Below are 18,348 nucleotides of genomic sequence, written 5' to 3'. Positions count from 1 at the left end.
TGGGAGCCACATCGACTTTATAAATGCATAATGTTTGACAACATTTTTTTACGTAAGAATTATTAATGTGTAAAAACTTGACCTTTTTACTAGCACTATCAACGCCAACCACAAACTCTCCTTACTTCGTCTACTAACTAGTCTGCTGGACCTTCCTTCATTTAAGCGATTCATTGTGAATTTTGCCATCATGGCCGTCCACTACTCGCCATGGCTCCGGTTCTAGAGCCACCTGAGGAGGACTCTGAAACTGCTGTCATACAGCACAATGCTGAAGCGCATCGAGACGCGATGATACTGATACTGTGCGTTTTTGGCAAGGCAATTGACCAGGTTGCTTTCCTGGTCAGCGATAATTGCTCCCTGAACAAAAGGTTAGCTCAGGATCAATCGTCGCCAGCCCTGACTTTGAGTCAGCCTGCGTCAAAACTCAGTCGGACAAACAGAACCTTACGAGCCGCCAGGAGAAAGCGGCTTACCAACGTTTCCTGCGAGAGCCCCAGAACAAAGTGAATCTGCAAGGATCGTCGCAACAAGGTTTCGCAGCATCAGTCCATAAAAAAGCTCGACTGGAGTCAGCGAAAAAACGCGTACAAGCTTGTCCAAGCGATCCCTCCCGCATCCAACCTTGCTGAACGTTTGTTTAGCGTTGCTCGCACGACTTACGGTCTTGATCGGCACTCTTTGTTGGCCATCGCGCTGGAAATGGTGTTATTTCCGAGAGTTAACGAGTGTTACTGGGATGCTGAAACTATTCTTCAATGCCTCGACTAATTTGATCAAAGATCAATTCCCCGTTAATCCCATTAATGGCAATAATGCATGGTCGACTGGTTTAGTTTGTATAAGCATTATGCATGGGTAGTTAAAAAAAAATGAGATTAATGCCATATTCGGGAGCCCTTCTCCCATCGAGATCGTAGCCGAGACGCAGGAACCAGACGGGGAGGAGGAAATGAAGGGGGCGGACAGTGACAAAGAGATGGAAGAAGTAGTACCAAAGGCAACGAGAACGAAGACGGCTGGTACTCTTCGCGAGAAGGAGTACAAGAAAGGCAAAGTGCTTCGATCTGTTGTCTGTCGGCTGAACAGGGTTTGCGCAGACAACCGTCTTGTGAAGGAGATCAAGTGCAGCCATGAAGCAGATCCAGATGGAGACGTAGCACCTCGTCAATCTCCACACACTGCGCTGCCTCGAGCACGATCTTCCATTGCCAGGCTATGGCAAAAAAAATTTCGACCATTGCTGCGCGGGTGTGGCCTCCACACGTATGTCGCACATGATCGCCACAAAAAATCGTTCTCTCTCTGGGACAGCATTCAAATCTACCGTGTTGGTCGAAGTCAGGCCGGATTGCGCAAAGTCGCAAATATGACTGGTTTCTCAGAGTTGAAACAGGCTTTGCGAGAGCAACTAGTGGTCAACGCTGGCGTGATGATTCGAGAACAGTTTCGGAAGCGGTTGAGGGTGTATGTACTGATCAAGTTCGGGAAGTCGGGACGACCTGAGCCCAGCCGAAGAGAAGGCCAGCAAAAAAGCTCGTCAGGCAGATCATGTATGCTTGCTACAACGTAGAGGAGGCTGACTGTCTCGAAGCGCTGCAGATGCGAGACGTGCTCACCCCGGATGGAGGGGAGGGGAGCGAGAAGTGGAATCCTTGGCCAGTAATATCAAGAACAATGGCCTGGCGTTCTACATTCGGCTGATATGGGAGTTCCAAAGCGTCGTGGAGGCTCGTATGGAGGCCGTTCCAAACGAGAAAGGGGTGAGAGCGTTCTCGTTGTTTCCAGTGTCTACGGCTTTCAGAACTGCTCACATCGTGATCAATGAAACGACGCTGGCAGGATTCGGGCCCCGCATCCGCGAACGTGGAGAAGGAAACCTAATGGAAGACTGGAACATGCCTCAAGTGAAGATTTCTAGATCATCCTTTGGTGCTATCCGATGGACTCTCATGTGACGAGCGTTTGCGATGGATCGCTTCGAGACTGTAGCGGATGAATCTGTGACGAAGCCAGAGTTCCGGCAGATGACAGTCGAAGCGAAGTACAACTACGCCAGCCATCTCTTTGCCAACGAGATTAAGACCGATGGATACAATGCGTCAATCCTGTACTACCGACCGAAGAAAGATGAGCCGAAGCGTGGAGAAGACGATCTTCTCGTTTCAGCTGGCTATCTGCCTGACGTAGTCATCGGCCTCGATCCCGGCATGCGGTCGGTGTGTACAGCAGCTCGCCAATACCTTCGACCTCAGGCTCCTCGTCGACCCAAGCAGAGAAGGGTCCGTCGTCCTAGACGACAGAAGAAGAAGAACAAGAAACGCAAGCGCAACTTCCCCAAGTGGATTCGTCGACCAAAGGCTTTACGCCTAGGGCAGCGTCCAGGCAGAGAGATCGTCAGCGTCACCACTCGCGAGTACAGGCATCTTGCCGGGTTCAACCGCTTCCGCGCTTGGAACAAGAGCCAAAAGAGGAAGTTTCCCGAGTACAAGAAGGTGTTCGACGGTATGCCTTCATTCAAGACAGCGAGCTATGAACAGTACCTGAAGCGGCTCGAGTACTTTTGGCAACACGCGACGTACCTCGTACAGTTTTGGAAAGATCGACCATACCTGAAGTGGCGCTTCTTCCAGAAGCGTATGGCTCGGGTTGCAGTGGATACGCTTGCTAGGCGGATCGTACCGACTGTGAGTAGGCTCTCATGTGTAGCCTACGGTGACTGGAGCCGGAGAGATGGCATCAAGGGCCACGCTCCGAGCCCGGTCAAGAGGTTGAAAGAGGCACTGCGGAAGCGCGCGACGGTGGTTTCCATGGACGAGTTCAGACGAGCAAGCTCTGTTCGCAGTGCCGCCAGTCGCTTTCGAGCGTCCAGTACCCTACTCCAGTCTTCCCCAAAAACGGCGACAAGCCCAAGAGAAAGAAGGTCAAGGGCAAAGTCCTTCCACGTGATTGGTCCCAGGCTGGGATCCAGTCACGCCACTGCCGCGTCGTGCTTCTCTGTGAGAACAAGATCTGCCAGGCGAGGTACTGGGACCGAGACGTGAACGCCACCATCAACATGCTGGAACTGCTGAAGAGTGAGGTGCAAGGGCGAGGACGAATTCAGCCGTTCAAATGCTCGTAGGCAAAAAAAAAACGTGGACGCGAGAAAGTTTTCCACCCAAGAGGTAGTTGTCTTGGATATTGCTGTAATATTACACAATACATTAGCTGCACCCACGTTCGCAGATTTCCTCGTATCTGCTGTTGGCGGTGGCTGAGGAGTTCGTTTCTCACGCTCCGTTACAGCTTTAGCATTAGACTTGCCAAGCAGAATAGGTTGTCGTTGCTTCCTTGAATGCTTAAGCTGATGATTGGATGTCGTCGCAGAGCCGATCTGCTGTTGGCTCCACTGATTCCTATCGACCGAGATGCAAGCACAGCATCTGCTGTTGTAGTCGTAGTTCGATCGGCGTTGAAGAAAACCTCCAAAGGTCGATTGCGAGGTTGACAAGAAGCTGAAGAAGATGTGGTCACTGGAGCTTCCGAGTTTGGTATCGTGTGAATCGCCTGGCGATTTGTGGCTCCGCTCTCTTCGTCCACAACGACGAAACGAACTTGTCGAGATTCAGCTACAACATTGCTTTCAAGCAACCGCAAGTGATTTAGGACGTAGTCGAGCTTGCGCTGAAGATAACTGCTCTTGTTTCCAGTAGGCACTCTCTTAGCGTCACCTCGATTGCGTTTCCACTTCTTCTTTCCAGCCACATTAAGCAACGCACTCCCTCCACTGCGCCTACGCTTTCGTGTTCGAGCAGGAGGACCTGGATCATGGACTATACGAGGTGGATCAACGTCATTCTCGTCTGGTTCGTTCACCTTGGCCATCTCGCTTTCCACACTTCCTTTCATCCAAAGCTGCTCCACCACCACAGCCTGTTGTGCCCCCATTCGATGAGCTCGGCTAATAAATAACCTGTGATTTATCCCAGATCTCTTCCATCAAAAACACATGCGTCACGAATGAAATATCCAATCCGTGTGACCCCATTTCAGACAACAAGAGCACGTTTAACGAGGATCTGTACGGAAGCGTTCCAAGGCCCTCATGCGCGTCTTTGGACTGACACGAGTGATGAAATCTGCAGTGGAGATATCTTGCTGCTGGAATGCAAGTTTTGTACGCCTGATCATCTCAGTAAATTGAGAGAAAATAATGACCTTCACGTAGCGTGCTCGTCGAGATTGAGTCCCTCGTTGACTGGCACGACGAGCAAACTCTTTCTTCAGTTCACGGATTCTTGTTGCAGCGTAAAAAATCTTGCTGCCGTCCACCGTTCAATTTTGTCGATTCGGCTGATTCGGGTTCTGTAAAATATTATTTGAAGCCCGTCTCGCATTCTGGTTGCGATCATTGCAACTGCGTTTTTCTGTTTGCTGCCTTCCACGATCTCGGGTAGTATTTTGTGTGTGTGTGTGTGTGTGTGTGTGTGTGTGTGTGTGTGTGTGTGTTTATCATTTTCATCGCCGATTTCGCGAAATTCGAAACCTGATTGTAGTTCCTGGAAAACTTCAGGATCGAACACTTCATGGCACCGGAAACAGCTTGGACCAACTTCAATATACCGATCTTCGACGCAATCTGCACAGCAGAGATGACCGCACGGTATTATCATCAGCAGTTGCAACTTGCGCTTGCAACTATCGCACTTCGTCGACATCCCTGGTAACGTCACGCGTCTCAAATACTCCGCAACAGTAGCAACATTATCGCTATCCACACTCTGTATGCATATTATTAATAATTGTCTCCACGCGAGCTTTATTCGGCAGCACTATTAACGCCACCACAACACGCAAACCGCAGGTTAGAAACCACTTGTAGAGCGTCTTTCCGGTTGATCGGGTTCAGCAGACTATCCAGATGTTGGTTCCCCGGTACATGAGGGTCCAGATTTGTGATCACCAAATTTGCACGCACTGCAGCAGCAACCACATTGTATTGCGCGTATTCACTCGATATAAACCGTGTGTCGAATCGGTTCCGGTAATATATCCCGAATGGATTGTTTCGTATGGCGCATCATTATTCGCCTGAGTAAACTCTGCAAGCTATAGGGACCAATGGGTTCGTTTTTCTCAAATGGCCAAGCGATCGCTTTTGTCCACGCGCGTCCATCCGGTTGACCGTACGGTTTGTTGCGGAGAAAAACTAACAGACCATGCATAAACCGTAGATCGGCTGACTGGAGTGTGTTTGGTGTTGGCGTTCCTGTCATGACCCACCTTCGTTCTGCAAATAAATTTCTCGCCATTCGCATCAGGTTTGTTGGAGTCTGTCCACCTAATTTGTGGCCTTCGTCAACGATAACTCGTACCCAGTGAACAGTTAAAAGAGAAGACACTTCCCCTCTTGTTGTGCCGTCAGTATATCGTTGCGTATCTTCAAAGCCATATCGCTCAGGCATTCGCTTTTCCAGTTCAGACGCAGGTCTGTGCAGCTTCCACTCTTTCGCCAACCGACTAAACGACGTGACTACCACATCATAGGCAGCTAACTCGAAATTGCTTGGAAGGTCTTCAGTAGTCTCGTCAATAAAGGATCTCAGTGCCTTTTGTGACACATGAGCTTCAATTTGATATTTCCAGCGTTCAACCAGTGGATCTCGCACGACGATCAGTGACGCACCAGAGCTCGCAAGGTTCTCTGCTGGTACCGAACGAAGACTGGTGTCTAACGCATTATCAGCCTTATTATCCACACGTGCACGCACATTTCGTGTGCATTGGCCACTCAATGCTGCCAACTCTTTGGCTTCCATCATGCACACTACAACGTGCATCGCGTTTCTAGGCAAATATGTGATTTGTGGCGGTTTATCCTTATTGCCGTTGGAGTTACAAATGTTACGTCATCTCGAATCTCGAATTGTTCCACTTCCATGTGCGTCATGAGACTCTGAAACACGTCGGGAAAAAATATGCTGTTTCGTCTTGGGTCCTAGGATGTCGTCGGCCTCCCACGAATGCAGTCGGCAACCCACAACGTGGCACGAACTGCATGTTGCATCCAAAAGTGCCGATTTCCAGGCTGTTTTTTTTCTTTCTTTCGATTTTTCACTTCGTCTGGCGCCTTCCATTTGCAAATGGCAGAACACCAACTGGAAATCTTTCAGAGATTCGCTAATATCGGCGTGGCGGTGCACTTGCACATCCATTTCCAATGTGGCAACCAATTTATTGTCAATTGGTTGCCACAAAGGAAACGATTAGAGTTTCCTTTTCGCTCAGCAACATCATCGCTCTCAGTAGTCGCACGTAATCACAGCGACAGCCGTCGTGGCGATTGATGCACGCAGCTTCTTTCTCCACAATGCCGTCCGACGTGGAGAACACGAGTTTGAGCCAGTCGTCAGCGGTACGTTGTAGCTTTGGGGAGATATGATGAGAGGAAGAGCGCATGTCCGGGTAGACTGGCACCAGCAGAGCGAGCACACGGGTCTCCACCGCCATGGCGGAGAGTTACGCAAAAGTTGCAGATCGCCTTACAAACTTTAAGATAAATGTTGAGCACCGAAATTTAGCGTAAGCTCAAAAACACGAAAAATGCTAATCTGACTATTGACATAATTTAACGAAATATTCCGTTTTCTTTAAATGTATCCAAGCCTGTAATCAGGGCTCGCCAATTTCAGCGTAAGCATGTATGCATGTAATCAGGACACGCCAATTTCAGCGTAAGCATGGCGTCAGCTCGGCAGGCATCGAGGTGAGGCCAGCAATGAGCAAAAGTCTCCGTTATTTCGTATTTTTCTCGGTTGACAATCTTCAGCCATGGATCTTATCTTGGAGTACGCCGACTACTACGTGCTAGACGCGTTGTATCCCGCGAATTTGCCTCGTGACGATATCTATCGCCAGATTGCGTCGATTTCAGGACTCACCGTGGTGGGCGCATACCTGCTCTATTTTATTGGCGCTGGGTGCGCGTACGAGTTCCTGTTCGACAAGAAGTTGATGAACCACCCAAAATTTATGAAAAACCAAGTACGCTACGAGATCTTAGCCTCTATAAAGTCGATCCCCGTTATGGTATTGCTAGCATTCCCATGGTTCCTCGCTGACGTTCGCGGTTACGCTAAGACTTATGCGGAATTCGGCAAGTTCGGCTACTGGTTCGAGGCTCAAACCGTAATCACCTTCATCTTCTTCTCGGATATGCTGATTTACTGGTTCCACCGCTGGTTGCATCACCCTCTCATCTACGCAACGCTTCACAAGCCACACCACAAGTGGATTATCTGTTCGCCGTTTGCGTCTCACGCCTTCCACCCGATGGACGGCTACATCCAGAGCTTACCTTACCATTTCTACATCATGCTTTTCCCCATCCACCGCGGGCTCTACCTTGCGCTGTTTGTCGCTGTCAACTTCTGGACTATCAGTATCCACGATGGGTTCTACCTCTCTCAAAACACAATTATCAATGGAGCGATGCACCACTCGGTGCACCATGAACTGTTCGTCTACAATTACGGCCAGTACTTCACGTTCTGGGACCGTCTCTGCGGATCGTATCGCGAACCGCCCTCCGCCGGATACTCCGTGCCCAAAGCGAAGAAAGCGTAGAATTAGGAGAGAAAGTGTTCAAAACTAGTTGCGAAAGAAAACAAAAAATGTTGAGAAAATCAGTACAAAACCCGTCGCATCTGATTAGGTCTTATTTTCAGGGTTCATCTGCTTCTAAGAACACTATGGACCTCTCCGTGCTCAACGTGGCTGCGGCTGACGGTGCCGACGAAGAAGGCTCACCGTTCCGACAGAAACTGCTCCATTGCTGTGGGTCCAAGCGGTGGGCGGCAGAAATGGTTAAAATGTTCCCCGTGCGAGACTTCGCGGAGCTCTGTCAAGCGGCGGATACAGCGGACGCCACGTTGACCAGGGAGGATTGGCTCGAAGCGTTTGCAGCGCATCCAAGGGTCCGTTTAGCGGTGGTTTATGTTAGATAAATTGTTGCTAGCTGTCAAGTTTGAGCCTGATCTTTCAGTTGGCATTCCGTGTTGCAGATTGGGAGGACGAAGAAGCCGATTAAGGAATGGGAAGCGCAGGAGCAAAAGGTTGTCGCAGTAACTGGAGACGTAGTGACTGGCAAAGCACTTATACTGATGAACGATATAGGCGACGAAGAACGCGGATGACGCAGTGCTGGATCGGTTAGAGGAGCTCAACGATGAATACTACAAGAAGTTCGGGTACGTGGTTGTACTGGCTACTTGTTAAGCTATTGGAAAATGATTCGAGACCCGTGGCTGTCACAGATACATCTATATCGTGTGCGCGACGGGGAAGTCAGCTCCCGAGATGCTTCGTATTTTGGAGTCCCGAATGGATAACAGCCCTGGAGACGAACTCGCGGTGGCTGCAGCCGAGCAGAGTAAGATCACGAAGATTCGACTGGATAAGCTGCTTCAAGAGTAAGCAAGGAGCCACGTTTTGCTTTGCTTTTGCAGAGAGGTTAACCCTTCTGTCTCCTTGGGTATGAGGCACTAATTGAGCTGCACTACGATGTTTCTTTGTGCAAACCTTGATGCAGACTGCGCAGCGGTAATGCCAAACTGTAAGCCGCAGTCATCAAGCTTGCAATATACACTCATTGTACAGACCAAAGGTATTATTGAGCCGATACTTGAGCACGGAAAGTAAAAAAAAATTGCAACTAAATTGAGTATTCAGTTGCAAATTTACATTGGCGGATCTGTGCTCGTACACATGAATCAGTGTATTACCGCGTCTCCAGTTGAGTTTTCGTCATATTGCTTGTGTTGGAATGTTTGCCGCTGCTGTATCAAATGCGGTCGTGTTTGCCATATCTGTGCTGACTGTTTTCCCACTGCCGTTTGGTTTGCTGGTTTTTGGACCACCGGACACTTGGGTAATCGCTGCGTATTTTGCCTACATTGTTGCTCCACGTTGGAGAGCAGATCCATCTCTATGGAGCGAAGTCCAGCAGCAGGTGGATGTTCTTAACTGTCAAGTATCTCTCACTCTCATCTATCCACTACACATTCATCTCTCTGACTGGCATTGCTCAAGTGATATTTGTCGTGGTACTACCAGTTGTCAGGCTTTTCGCGAAAAACCGGATTACTCGAACACTTAATACCCGTGACGATATGAAACCCGAGGCTGTCATCGTCACCGTGGAAGTGTTTCATGCGCTCTACGTCTTAAATGCTCTTCAGAAGGCGACGCTAGTGTCTTCAACTGCTGTAGTTATGACACTGGATCTTGCTCAGTTTTGGTTATCATTGGTGGATGTGATGGTCGTGCTTAACAAAGTGGGCCTTCCGCCGCGAGTCATTTGCTGGTATTTTCTTTCTAGCAGCAAGTGAAGTGTTCCTGATGTGGGAACCAACTCGATCACTAATCACTACATGTATCACTTTCTCATTGTGAACATTTACGCCGAAAAAGCTAACGTCTTCAAATTGAAATTTCACAACAATTTTTTGTGACTACGCTAACAGTAAACCGCTTTCGAGTGCTTCGTTCATTAATAATCGAAACCGAATCACTAAGAGAGTATTAGTCAGGGTAGTATTTCATAATATGTTAGCTTCGAATCCGCGGTCTTGTATCTCACCATTTTCCGCTACCAATAGGTCCCACCGCTTACGTTGTTTATCTGTCGACCATTATTGTACAAGGTCTTTTCTCCAGCTCGATTTATGGAGAGAGCTCTGGGAGTGTATTTGAAGTGACTGGGTTGATCAACAGCCGACGTGAAAGCGCTCATGGACAAAATTCCCCACGATCATCCCATTGCAAGCGAAAATTGTCTGCAAGTTGGATTAAGAGTTCTAGCATTTAATGGGAAAACCAGACAAAATATCAATAGAGCTACAGAAAAACATCGAGCCTGTTTTCCACATTAACGAGTGAACATACAGATGACACCAAGAGGGGCCCCATTTGCACGGATACTGTCCGAGTCAGGAATAAAAAATATGTGAAAGGAGTGCCGTTTCCATGTGCGCAAGTGGTTCCAGTATTCACGCCTGATAATCAAAATTCATCGAAACCGGGTCCCCACCTGGTTGCTGCACGCTAAGCGAACCAGAGATCGATATCGCAGCCATATTCTCTCTTGCAGACCGTGTACTCTTCATTGACAAGGTTTCACGTATACTGTTTATTACCGAGTGCATCGTGTTGCTGGAGTGCATCGAAGTCATGCTGCCGATTATTCACAGTACGATCCCAATGACGTTCTGATTGTTGTGACGATACTTACGAATTCAATCGATTGTGTGCGCTAGGTATGCACGATATTGTGCTATCTTTCATGCACAACGGTTCGTACTACCCTGAGTTAGCGTAGCGTTCAAGTTCTCAACTCCTGTTGTCCATTCTAAATGTACTTGTCTACGCATTGCTTGGACTTACGTCTCTGGTCGTGGTAATCGTTGTGCTGAAGCGCACATTGGGTTTCTCGTCATGGCAGCAGCTTGCTTTGTATTGGAGAGGCAAGCACCAAACATTCAGAACAAGTTGATTGTCACATTTATCTATGCCATGCAGATTTCTTTGGTTCACCTCGGTCTGCATTTTCGCCATGATACTTTTTGTTCCTATGGGATAATGCTGATCGCACGTTGTGTTTGATGGTACAGGCGCAGACTTCAGCTTCAAATTCGCGTGGTTACATCAGTAAAGTTGTAACTGGGCGTACAGAGTATATGCCATATACTTCGGAGTATGTGTTGCTCGACTACATGAAACTCTTAGGATGTTGATCAATCCAGTCACTTCAAATACACTCCCAGAGCTCTCTCCATAAATCGAGCTGGAGAAAAGACCTTGTGCAGTAATGGTCGACAGATAAACAACGTAAGCGGTGGGACCTATTGGTAGCGGAAAATGGTGAGATACAAGACCGCGGATTCGAAGCTAACATATTATGAAATACTACCCTGACTAATACCTCTTAGTGATTCGGTTTCGATTATTAATGAACGAAGCACTCGAAAGCGGTTTACTGTTAGCAGTCACAAACAATTTGCTGTGAAATTTCAATTTGAAAACGTACGCTTTTTCGGCGTAAAGGTTCACAGTGATGAAAGTGAAACATGTAGTGATTAGTGATCGAAGCCAATAACTTCCCTCACCTTTGGAGCAACTCAAAATTAACACCAACGTACGAAGAGCTGTTGACCGCTAGCGTTTCCTGTAAATCGAGCATCTACCTTTAGCTCTGTTGGCATGTCATCAATTGAGTACGTCAGAACAGTACATGTATGCCAGTACAGAGACTCAGAATCAACCTATTCAGAAAAAAAAAATAACACTAATGCCGTATTTTACAAGGGAAGCTCTGAAATTTCCTTCTAGTGTATTGTTGGTATTGCTACAGTCCTAGCAGCAGCTTGTAAATGGTTCCTGTCCAGTTTTGACAAGGACTACTTACAGAAAGAATAAACTTCCATACTCCATCCACTAAGGGAATATTTTGGGTCGCCATATATTTTCAATTATGGGCCCGTTACCAGATATAAATCACCATTTAAAATTAAAATGTATTTTTTTCAATTCTGTAAGTAAATTCAAAATTATTGTAACTTCACATGGTTCAACCCAGTTTTTATTTTTAAACTGGATTAAATTGATTTAATCCATCCAAAATATGGGTTTATCCATTCCAAATTGGATACTTTGACACGTGGCCTTCCTCGCGCGAAATGGAAAGCTCTAACTCAATGGCGAGCGCCGACTCCATTCCAGCTTCGCTTCGAAAATCGTATGAAAATGCGGGCCAGGGTCATGTCTTCCGTTTTGTCGATGCCGGCAAGGTCACTGCGCAGGATGCATCTGTACTAGTGGAAAGTCTCCAACAGTATGAGCCACACCAGATTGCGAATCTGTTCGATCGATCGACCAAGGCTGACAGCGTGGCGAGTGCGGCAGCTGATGAAGTGACACCACTAGAAGAAGGAGTGGTGCATCAGCTGACTGAGACTGCACCAGAATTGAAGAAGAAATGGCTCGACCTGGGTCTTGAGGCTGTTTCGAAAGGCATGACAGGTGCTTTGATACTCAGCGGAGGGCAAGGCACGCGTCTAGGCTTCGCTGGCCCCAAGGGCATGTACGATATCGGCCTCCCATCCGGAAAGTCGCTCTTTGAGATCTTCGCGTTGCGGGTTCTAAAGGTGCAGGAGCTGGCACAGACTCGCTTCAATCTAAGCGAATCACCTAAAATCCCGCTGCTTATCATGACCAGCGAGATGAACCACGATACAACCGTGTCCTTCTTCCGTGACAACAAATATTTCGGTCTCTCACAGGATCAGCTTCATTTCTTCCGCCAGGGAACACTACCGTGTTTTACGGACGACGGCAAGTTCATTCTCGAGACAGCGAGTCAGTTGGCAAAGGCTTCGGACGGAAACGGCGGTATTTACCCAGCTTTAAAGCGCAGTGGAATGCTTGATCTCCTTACTGCGCGCAATGTGCAATATCTGCACGTGTTTTCGGTGGATAATGTGCTCTGCAAGGTGGCAGACCCAGTGTTTATCGGCTACTGCATCGACCAGGACGCCGACTGCGCCAACAAAGTGGTGTGGAAGACTCGTCCCGACGAGAGTGTGGGTGTCGTGGCCAAGCGCAATGGAGCTTACTGTGTGGTGGAGTATTCAGAGCTTGATCGTGCTGCGTCAGAGCAGGTGGATCCTCATACCGGCAAGCTCAGCTTCGGTGCTGCCAACATTTGCAACCACTTCTTCCGTCTCGACTTCCTCCAGCGCTGCTGCAACCAGAACGACGCTATATATCACGTAGCTAAGAAGAAAATCCCGTACGTGAATGACGAGGGCACGGCTACGATCACTCCGACGAGCAACACAGGCATCAAGCTCGAGACTTTCATCTTTGACGTCTTCCCACTGTCCAAAAGCATGAAGGTGCTGGGTGTGGCTCGTGAAGATGAATTCGCTCCTGTCAAGAACGCGCCGGGGAGCGCCTCGGACTCTCCGGACTCTGCGCGTCAACTCATTTCGGAGCAGTGTAAGCGCTGGCTGGTGGACGCAGGTGCGACCTTCGCGGACAGCTCGTCCGACGCAGTCTGTGAGATTCTACCGACTCTGTCGTACAATGGCGAGGGTCTCGAAGGCGTTGCGCGCGCGAAGTCTCCGATCCAGCTCCCTATTGTTCTTAGACGCGATTGAAGACACTTGTAGAGCAGTTTGTAACCTGCAAAAATGAATTTGATTCTTTCTCTTATCGCTCAACCTGGTAGGGGAGCATTAAGCTAACACAACGACAACCATCCTGCACCTCTCTGTCCGTCCGATCCGTAGCCGCCGTCATCCTTCGCTTCGCAGCCCGCTCCGTTAATCCAGCAACGCGCGCCGAGTCGAAAGCCAGGTCGTCCCGTCAGCCAGTGGAACAATGTAGAAAAAAAATCAAACGCACAATGCACATGATCTCGGGCCATGTGAAACAAACAAGAACATGGGGGCACACAAGGCACACGGTAAGAGAACACCGACTATCGCAGCAGCAACCAGACTCACGCACGCACACGCCCTAGGCAAATCCCAGGCTGTTCCGCGGCGAGTACTCGTCCCTCGGTCCGTCCGATTGTGTTCTCAAACTGTGTCAGCATTCCGTCCGTTCCTCGTCCGTTGCGCCGCTCTACTCCTCCTTAGCTGCCTCCTTCTCGGGCTCCGCAGTGGGATCCTCTTCCGTTTTAGGCTCCTGTTCCGTCTTGGGCTCTTCCTTAGGCTCCTTCTCCGTCTCCACGTTCTTCTCAACGTCATTAGCACTAGCTGCTTCCTGGTTCTTACCATCTTCCTGCTTCTTATCATCCCCCTCTTTCTCCTTCTCACTCTCCTTATCCGCCGATGCGCTGCGCTTGGCCTTCTTCTCGCCCTCCGCATCCTCGCTGCGACTGCGACTGCGCTTCTTACTGGAACGACGCGCACTGCGACTACGCGACCTGCTTCGGCTTTTGCTGCGGCTTTTGCTGCGTCCGCGTCCACCTGTCTCGCGCACACGCACGTACGAATTCTCGGTGCGGCCGCGGAATTCCGAGTCGTCCAACTTCTCCACCGCGTACTTCATGTCGCGCTTGTTGCTGTACTCTACGACGCCGCCTCCACGTCCGTCCACCTCCGTGAAAGTCACATCGCCGGCCTTGCGCATAAAGTCCTTGAGGTCTTGCCACGACACGCGCGGCGGCAGGTTCGATACTTCCACTGTAAACTCGCCGTTTCCGCGGATGTTGCGCGGGTATCGGGCTGACCCACGGTCACGGGTCGATTCGCGGCGACCACCATTGGCAGGCTCGACGCGCAGCCGCGCGCCGTCGTAATCGTAGCCGTCGCGGCCACGGATGGCGTCTTCGGCGTCACGCGCGTCCTCGAAGTCCACGAAGGCAAAAGCCGGCGGACGAGACGGGAACTTGACGTCGATGTCGCGGATGCGTCCGTACTTGTAGAAAATATCTTCTACCTCGCGTGTGCGGATGTCCATGGGCAAGTTGCCAACGTACACGCGCGTTCCTGACATGATTCTGTATTTGAAACTCCACCTGCGCTTGACTGAGAGAATGTATGAGTGAGCAGAGAAGGCGGAATTCGCGCCAGTCAGAAGCAAACCTATTCTAATTCATATCTGCGACGGAATAGGATATTGTGTGGAGCACATGAAATGTACCCATTCTTGGCTTGCTCCATTTTGGCATTGAGGCCCAAACCTAGTCTTTGGAGCCAGCACTTTCAATTTAGCCAAGCGACGCACGAAGCCTCGACAGATTAGTACATCTGCTGGAGGCGTTGGGAGTACAAAGTGTACCTCAAATCAAGAAGGCTTACATGGGAGATAAACCGGACACTTTGAGGAGGTGGACACCGCAGCCACAGCGGCGGGGCCGAAGGGAGTTGCAGGTTCACAAGGACGCAGAAGAAAGCGGATCGCCACCGAAAACCAAGACGACACGAACACCGAGCCCACAGCTCATCCAACAGACATAATGACCTAGGAAGAAATTTACGGAGCTGTCGTTCAAGCATGAGAGCACGACAACAATGCCCACCAAGAGAAGCTTGGAAGGACACGGATGAGGAAATGATCGCCCACTTTTTTTTCTCGATTCCTGCCAAGAGGGAGAGCATACCAGTCCACAAGCAACGATACCCACAACTGAAGGGAGATGATCCACCTTCAGTTGATAAAGTTCTTTGAGCAAGCATGCGTGATGAGGGAGATCCCATATGCGGTATGGCACGAGCACCTCACGGATATCTGCTATGAGTATCTCAATCTCTGATAGAGGTCACGGATCTTAGAAGACGTAGGGGCTTGTGAGAGCGAAGGGAGGAGTCACCACTCGGAGAAGAAGACTGGAGCGAAGACCACTTGAGGGGAAGAAGGAAGATTCTGAAGTGATTGATTTATCGGAGCTTACACTGTTCTCACTACCTAGTCTGCATCCAATCATTGGGGTCATTCAATCACCAACACTCTGCACTCGTCCAATCATCCTACTCGTCTAATCACTGGTGGCGTAATCAACGTACCATAATCACCGCGGGATCGTGTTGGACAGGTTCGGGAACCGGTATATACCGTCAGGAACCGGCAACCCTCAATAATCTCCTCTGTTCTTCGGCAGCTGTTTTTGAGAGCTAGGCTAGCAATGTGAAGTGGTTGCGAGTGTTGGCGGTTCATCTCTGCCAATGATGCCTGAACCGAAGCCAGATGAGCGCGCTGCTTGGTGAGAATCACCTGTGCGTGTTGGATCTGGCGAGGATAGAGAATCGTCGAGAGTGCCGTCGATGCCGGCAGAACTGTTAACGCCGCCACTGGTGCAACGGCCACCAAGCATATCTGGAGAAATAATTTATAGAGGCCTGGGCGACTGGGAGAAGAGTGGGACACTCTCCTTAAGGCAACTTTATGTCACTCAAAAGTGCCTTGAGACATTGTATGAGTTGTCGATTAACAACGCCGACGGTTTCATTTGCCCAAGGGCAGTAGGCTGTAACGAAATGATGGGCGCCATCCACGGACTTACGTATGCACTCGACAACATCATTCTTGAAGTATGCGGCACGATCAGACACACAGAGCGTAACAAAACCAAATCTCATGAACAACGCAAGGAGGACATAAGCGGTCTCGTGTGGCGTGGCGGCACTGCACTCAACGAGCTCCACAAAACCCGATAAAAATAACGAGAACGTCCTTCGTGCCGTTAGTTCTGGTCGGCAGCGATAGTAGTCAAAATGCAGGATTTCATTTGTTTTACGTGTCACGTGTAAAGCTTGTCCAAAAGGCCGATGCGGGGGCTGTCCGCCTACAACACTGCAGTACAAACATGTTCTGAGGAGTTGCTTCACATCTGCATCCAGTGAGCTCCTTTCGAATTGGCTCTTGAGCGCTTGATTGATTGCTTGCTCACCACGATCATGCATGAGCTACGATGCACAGGCGAGCCTACATATCATCTGCCTCTGAAGGAATCCAGATCTGTCCAGTGTCAACGCGATAAATGCGCTGATCACCGTCCCAGCAACACTCACGCAACGGCACGGAAGGATCTCGCCAAGCCATCGCCTCTTGCTGGACCTGAAGCAGTTCATCGTGTGTAAGCCATTCAGACTCGGCCGATTGCGAACGGGACACTGTCTCGAGTACCATAACCGTCTTGAACGCGATCGGTTGCGCCTCCTGTGGTGCACTTGAACTGCCCCCAGCGTGTCAGCAAATCACCCCAGACATTGGTTTACTCTGGAACATGCTCTTTTTTATACTTGAACAACGCAAGTGTGGATGCCCAGTGATGAAGCTTGTCAGCCTGGAAACGAGTAATTTTCGGGTTGACGGAGTGGGGGTTGAAGATGTACTGCAGGTTTCTACGGTCGGTGAATAGCGTAAACCCACCAGATCGCAGCAGTAAGTAGTTGAGCCGCTTGCAGGTCTCTACGATCGTGAAGGCTTCTTTTTCAATTATAGCCCAACGAGAACGTGCGCCCTTGAAACCCCGCTAATGAAGGGGCTTTAGTTCTTGCTGACCAGGCTGGAGAGCAACCTAGCTGCACCCCAAGGTGCAAGATGGCATCTGCATACATCATCACTTGCCTTCGGATGGGCTAGCAGAATTATTTGAAGAAGAGCTTCTTTGACACGTTCCACAGTGCCCTGTGCTTCTGCGACCACCCGATCGACATTAGCGCAACGCGCTGAAGTTTTTTCTTTTTAAGGCTACCAACACTCGTGGTGGCCACGTCGAGGATGCTGTTGAACTCTGCCGTCAGCGCCGATAAGTGTGGAATATTCTGCCTCATCCATCCGACGGCGCATATGAACTGCTGTTTATCCCCGGCGATTTGGGGAGCGGACATTTCCACTCACCCCTGGATCCGCTCAGAAAAATGAGCGACACCAGCCGCCGAGATTACTTTGCCGCACCCTATTGCCTGCCGCACGGAAAAGTGGCACTTGCGTGCGTTCAGTTGCCCCTATTGTTCACAGTGATTGATAATTGCCTCTAGCACGTTGATGAGATCTTCGGGTGTCTCGGCAAATTCAAGCACGTCGTCGAGCCACACTAAAACCTCTTGTACAATATTGGGCCCATGATCTCCTTCATAGTTTGCAGGCAGAATGCCACTAAGTCGCTCGCCCCCATGGGCACCCTCGTCGGCATCAACATACCCAACTTCGTGATAATTATGTAGATCTTGCGAATTTTCGAGACGCGGGAGCTGACCGAAACAACGAATCACATCAGCGTCAAAATAGTATTCGCTGTTTTCCACTGCGCTTATATCAGACTCTAAGTCGGGCATCGGCCACAGAAGCGTATCTGTCAGAGCGTAAGCGGTCGGTAATAGACTGGCATCCAAAGATCGTCACTCTTCTTGGGGACAATCCGGGGAGCCGACGCCCAGAGACTATCAGAGTTAAGCACCATACCGCTAACCAGTAGGCGTTGCACACGGTCTTCGAGAAACGCCTCGCGCAGTGCCTCGCACAGTACCACAATGACATCTTTTTGGTGATTGGGGCGCACACCTGTGGATGTGGCCATTTTGTCGAGCTCGTCTTCATCCGTAGGCTCCGGTTCATCACGAAATGCCGCTGCCACCAGAGACTGGTTCTTCGTTAAAATGGAGTCGGGGGGACGCTCTTGCCGTCCAACTCTCACGTCTTGTTTTTCTCACGCGATGACGACAGGAGATCATTCGCGGAAGATCCCAGTGTCACCCTAAAGGGTCATCCCATTTCTTCTTCGTGCAGCCAGCAGTCGAATCCGCGTAGAACCAGCAGTGCGCTTCTTACTGGAACGACGCGCACTGCGACTAC

The 18,348-nt window shown here is 49.7% G+C and overlaps 12 protein-coding genes across 12 annotated transcripts; 7 read left to right on the top strand and 5 right to left on the bottom strand.

The window, feature by feature from the left end:
• Nucleotides 1-955: 955 nt before the first annotated feature.
• Nucleotides 956-1,961, top strand: PPTG_23179 (hypothetical protein; the record flags this gene model as incomplete). Its single annotated transcript, XM_008908932.1, has 2 exons — nt 956-1,556; nt 1,606-1,961. The coding sequence occupies 2 exons, from the start codon at nt 956-958 to the stop codon at nt 1,959-1,961; spliced, it is 957 nt and encodes a 318-aa protein (XP_008907180.1).
• Nucleotides 1,962-2,030: 69 nt separating this feature from the next.
• On the top strand, nt 2,031-3,127 carry PPTG_23178 (hypothetical protein; the record flags this gene model as incomplete). Its single annotated transcript, XM_008908931.1, has 2 exons — nt 2,031-2,694; nt 2,748-3,127. The coding sequence occupies 2 exons, from the start codon at nt 2,031-2,033 to the stop codon at nt 3,125-3,127; spliced, it is 1,044 nt and encodes a 347-aa protein (XP_008907179.1).
• Nucleotides 3,128-3,285: 158 nt separating this feature from the next.
• PPTG_13330 (hypothetical protein) lies at nt 3,286-3,933 on the bottom strand (the record flags this gene model as incomplete). Its single annotated transcript, XM_008908930.1, has 1 exon — nt 3,286-3,933. The coding sequence occupies one exon, from the start codon at nt 3,931-3,933 to the stop codon at nt 3,286-3,288; it is 648 nt and encodes a 215-aa protein (XP_008907178.1).
• A 1,061-nt stretch (nt 3,934-4,994) lies between these two features.
• Nucleotides 4,995-5,825, bottom strand: PPTG_13329 (hypothetical protein; the record flags this gene model as incomplete). Its single annotated transcript, XM_008908929.1, has 1 exon — nt 4,995-5,825. The coding sequence occupies one exon, from the start codon at nt 5,823-5,825 to the stop codon at nt 4,995-4,997; it is 831 nt and encodes a 276-aa protein (XP_008907177.1).
• Nucleotides 5,826-6,162: 337 nt separating this feature from the next.
• Nucleotides 6,163-6,583, bottom strand: PPTG_13328 (hypothetical protein). The gene has a single exon (XM_008908928.1). The coding sequence runs from the start codon at nt 6,493-6,495 to the stop codon at nt 6,226-6,228; it is 270 nt and encodes an 89-aa protein (XP_008907176.1). The 5' UTR covers nt 6,496-6,583; the 3' UTR covers nt 6,163-6,225.
• Nucleotides 6,584-6,816: 233 nt separating this feature from the next.
• PPTG_13327 (hypothetical protein) lies at nt 6,817-7,611 on the top strand (the record flags this gene model as incomplete). Its single annotated transcript, XM_008908927.1, has 1 exon — nt 6,817-7,611. One exon carries the CDS (start codon nt 6,817-6,819, stop codon nt 7,609-7,611), a length of 795 nt encoding a protein of 264 aa, XP_008907175.1.
• Nucleotides 7,612-7,736: 125 nt separating this feature from the next.
• PPTG_13326 (OHCU decarboxylase) lies at nt 7,737-8,460 on the top strand (the record flags this gene model as incomplete). The annotated part of the gene is made up of 4 exons (XM_008908926.1): nt 7,737-7,961; nt 8,049-8,099; nt 8,161-8,234; nt 8,301-8,460. The coding sequence occupies 4 exons, from the start codon at nt 7,737-7,739 to the stop codon at nt 8,458-8,460; spliced, it is 510 nt and encodes a 169-aa protein (XP_008907174.1).
• A 3,078-nt stretch (nt 8,461-11,538) lies between these two features.
• Nucleotides 11,539-14,629, bottom strand: PPTG_13324 (hypothetical protein). The gene has a single exon (XM_008908924.1). It carries the CDS (start codon nt 14,545-14,547, stop codon nt 13,672-13,674), a length of 876 nt encoding a protein of 291 aa, XP_008907172.1. The 5' UTR covers nt 14,548-14,629; the 3' UTR covers nt 11,539-13,671.
• On the top strand, nt 11,681-13,294 carry PPTG_13325 (hypothetical protein). Its single transcript, XM_008908925.1, has one exon. It carries the CDS (start codon nt 11,721-11,723, stop codon nt 13,200-13,202), a length of 1,482 nt encoding a protein of 493 aa, XP_008907173.1. The 5' UTR covers nt 11,681-11,720; the 3' UTR covers nt 13,203-13,294.
• A 223-nt stretch (nt 14,630-14,852) lies between the features above and the next one.
• Nucleotides 14,853-15,011, top strand: PPTG_23177 (hypothetical protein; the record flags this gene model as incomplete). Its single annotated transcript, XM_008908923.1, has 1 exon — nt 14,853-15,011. The coding sequence occupies one exon, from the start codon at nt 14,853-14,855 to the stop codon at nt 15,009-15,011; it is 159 nt and encodes a 52-aa protein (XP_008907171.1).
• Nucleotides 15,012-15,738: 727 nt separating this feature from the next.
• PPTG_23176 (hypothetical protein) lies at nt 15,739-16,208 on the top strand (the record flags this gene model as incomplete). Its single annotated transcript, XM_008908922.1, has 2 exons — nt 15,739-15,754; nt 16,018-16,208. 2 exons carry the CDS (start codon nt 15,739-15,741, stop codon nt 16,206-16,208), a joined length of 207 nt encoding a protein of 68 aa, XP_008907170.1.
• Nucleotides 16,209-17,501: 1,293 nt separating this feature from the next.
• On the bottom strand, nt 17,502-18,073 carry PPTG_13323 (hypothetical protein; the record flags this gene model as incomplete). The annotated part of the gene is made up of 2 exons (XM_008908921.1): nt 17,502-17,848; nt 17,899-18,073. 2 exons carry the CDS (start codon nt 18,071-18,073, stop codon nt 17,502-17,504), a joined length of 522 nt encoding a protein of 173 aa, XP_008907169.1.
• Between the last annotated feature and the right edge of the window lie 275 nt (nt 18,074-18,348).

This window comes from Phytophthora parasitica (genome assembly GCF_000247585.1).
Source record: "Phytophthora parasitica INRA-310 unplaced genomic scaffold supercont2.32, whole genome shotgun sequence".
NCBI lineage: Eukaryota > Oomycota > Peronosporomycetes > Peronosporales > Peronosporaceae > Phytophthora > Phytophthora nicotianae.
The sequence above is the reverse complement of the archived record's forward strand: the minus strand, read 5'-3'. Positions and strand labels throughout refer to the sequence as shown.

Excerpts from the sequence above, each read along its gene's own strand:
- PPTG_13328 (XM_008908928.1), bottom strand. The coding sequence starts at position 6,495 with ATGGCGGTGGAGACCCGTGTGCTCGCTCTGCTGGTGCCAGTCTACCCG.
- PPTG_13325 (XM_008908925.1), top strand. The coding sequence starts at position 11,721 with ATGGAAAGCTCTAACTCAATGGCGAGCGCCGACTCCATTCCAGCTTCG.
- PPTG_13324 (XM_008908924.1), bottom strand. The coding sequence starts at position 14,547 with ATGTCAGGAACGCGCGTGTACGTTGGCAACTTGCCCATGGACATCCGC.